General features: G+C 42.6%; 1 protein-coding gene across 1 annotated transcript in view; it reads right to left on the reverse strand.

Moving 5' to 3' along the window:
- Window positions 1–1,565, reverse strand: part of LOC126488345 (alcohol dehydrogenase 1) — a 28,883-nt gene extending 27,318 nt beyond the window's left edge. Inside the window, exons 1-2 of the mRNA XM_050121767.1 lie at window positions 1,435–1,565; window positions 744–882 (exon numbers count right to left, since the gene is read on the reverse strand). Of these exons, the coding sequence (XP_049977724.1) occupies window positions 744–882 (139 nt within the window). The 5' untranslated portion in view covers window positions 1,435–1,565. The remainder of the gene's footprint in view (window positions 1–743; window positions 883–1,434) is intronic.
- Between the last annotated feature and the right edge of the window lie 390 nt (window positions 1,566–1,955).

Below are 1,955 nucleotides of genomic sequence, written 5' to 3' on the forward strand. Positions count from 1 at the left end.
TCATCACTATGCTTCACAGATAAAATGAATGTGTGATGACACCACAGAAAATTTATTTTTAATCAACCTTTACCTCCAAACACAAACAAAGTTAAAATAAAAACATGAATAAAGTAAAAAGCAATGTGCAAACCACCACCTTCAGCCCAACTAGAGATAATACAATGGTGTTTGTGTTTGGAGGCCTTTGGCCATGTTTTTCCTGCTGGAGTTTCCTCTTATATTGTATTATTCTTCTATATCAGAGAAGGAAGAGCATATAATGAAGAGGAAACCATCATGGGGATGCAATGCGGTTAAACCTACGACATCCTACAGGAGAGGCATCCTGAAGCCCGGCGAACAGTCGGGTCTCTGAACTCAGCACAGAGCAGCTTCCCTACATCTAGGCACTCAGAACCTGGATCTGCAGGTCTTGCCTTTGCCCCATTTGTAGGTTTGTTTGGATCCTGAAAAGTCCCTGGTGCTCAGGGACACTGAAGTGGAAGTTAGCAGACGATGAACTCTGAAGATCATGGTGGAGACTCTCACTCGGTGCCTGACACCTAGTAGATGATAAATAGATGTTGAAAGAGAAAAGACATGATTGGATGCCCAGGACAGAGGCATGCAGGGAGGAAGGGGTGGAAACCCTGTGACCTTGTGCCAGATTTCAAGTCTCCTTGGGCTTCTTTTTTTTTTGATGGATGTGCTTGCATCAATCAGAGAGAAAGCACAAACCCTGAGGGTAAAGAATTCTGTACCTGGTTTGACAGAAGTCACCCCTTCTCCGACACTCTCCACAATACCAGCTCCCTCGTGGCCTAGAACTGCAGGAAGTGGCGTAGTACAGTTTCCAGAAACCACGTGATCATCCGAGCGACAGACTGAGGTGGCCACCATCTACAGATTAGCGATAGAGTTTGTTGAGCCGTGATAGCGATTGAGAAGGTTTAGTACACCTAATCTGAATTGTGGTTCTGAGGAGCCTGCTAACAATCCCTTTTGCTTCTGATTCGATATAGGTCCAAGATTTTTCCCATGCTTTTCTATCTTTTCCCAGTTAAATAGCTTAAGCATCAAGGATCATCCTGTGAATTAAGGGACCCTAAAAATGTAGTTTATACAACATACAAAATGTATACATTGTTATGGAGTTAGAGCTAAACAATGAGCACCAAGAAATTACTTAATATTACCTAATTACCTAATATTAATTGCTTTAGGACTCAGGATTTTAGCACTTTACAAACTCATGAACATAAAAAATTTTTCGGGGATTATGTTAAACTTTGTACTTTCAGCGGCTGAGGTCAATAGCTAGGCTCAGCAACAGACTCATTCATGTCGGGGTGAGCATATGAAACAGGATGTTAATGGGCATCTGGACGCATCTATGTAGTATTTTCTGAGTTTTTCAAACCTAACATTTTAGAAGGTAGAAAGAGACGTTACCTTAATGCGAACTTCATGGGCCTTGGGGGGTGCGACTTCTATGTCCTCAATGGAGAAGGGCTTCTTGGTCTCCCATAGCACAGCTGCTTTGCACTTGATCACCTAGAAGAGGAAGGGTTACTGCAGCTCTATGGAGATCATCACAATTGTGTCTTTCTATTTCCTATGCACAGCGTCTGTCCACAGGTCTGCCACCCATTGTTACATAGAAATGGACACTTCTCATTTACAAGGCGTCATAACATCCTGAGAAACGTGTGACACCATAGTAGGTCAGGAAAAGGAAGGTCACACATCGGGCATTAATTGGTGTATGTGTGCTCTTTCAGGCCACGTTTGTACCCTTTTGTTTCCTGATAGTCACTGGTACTGTTCTGAAAGAGGTTGTTTGACTGCAATCATTGGATTGATGTGGAATTATCTTCCATATGCTGTGGGTATGCTCTATTACCATTGGTTAATAAAAAAGTTGCCTTGGCCTATGGCAGGGCAGAATATAGCCAGGCTGGAAGAGATATATA

Source organism: Alexandromys fortis, unplaced genomic scaffold, assembly GCF_014885135.2.
Source record: "Alexandromys fortis isolate MF-2015 unplaced genomic scaffold, M_Fortis_MF-2015_v1.1 scaffold_196, whole genome shotgun sequence".
Lineage (NCBI taxonomy): Eukaryota > Metazoa > Chordata > Mammalia > Rodentia > Cricetidae > Alexandromys > Alexandromys fortis.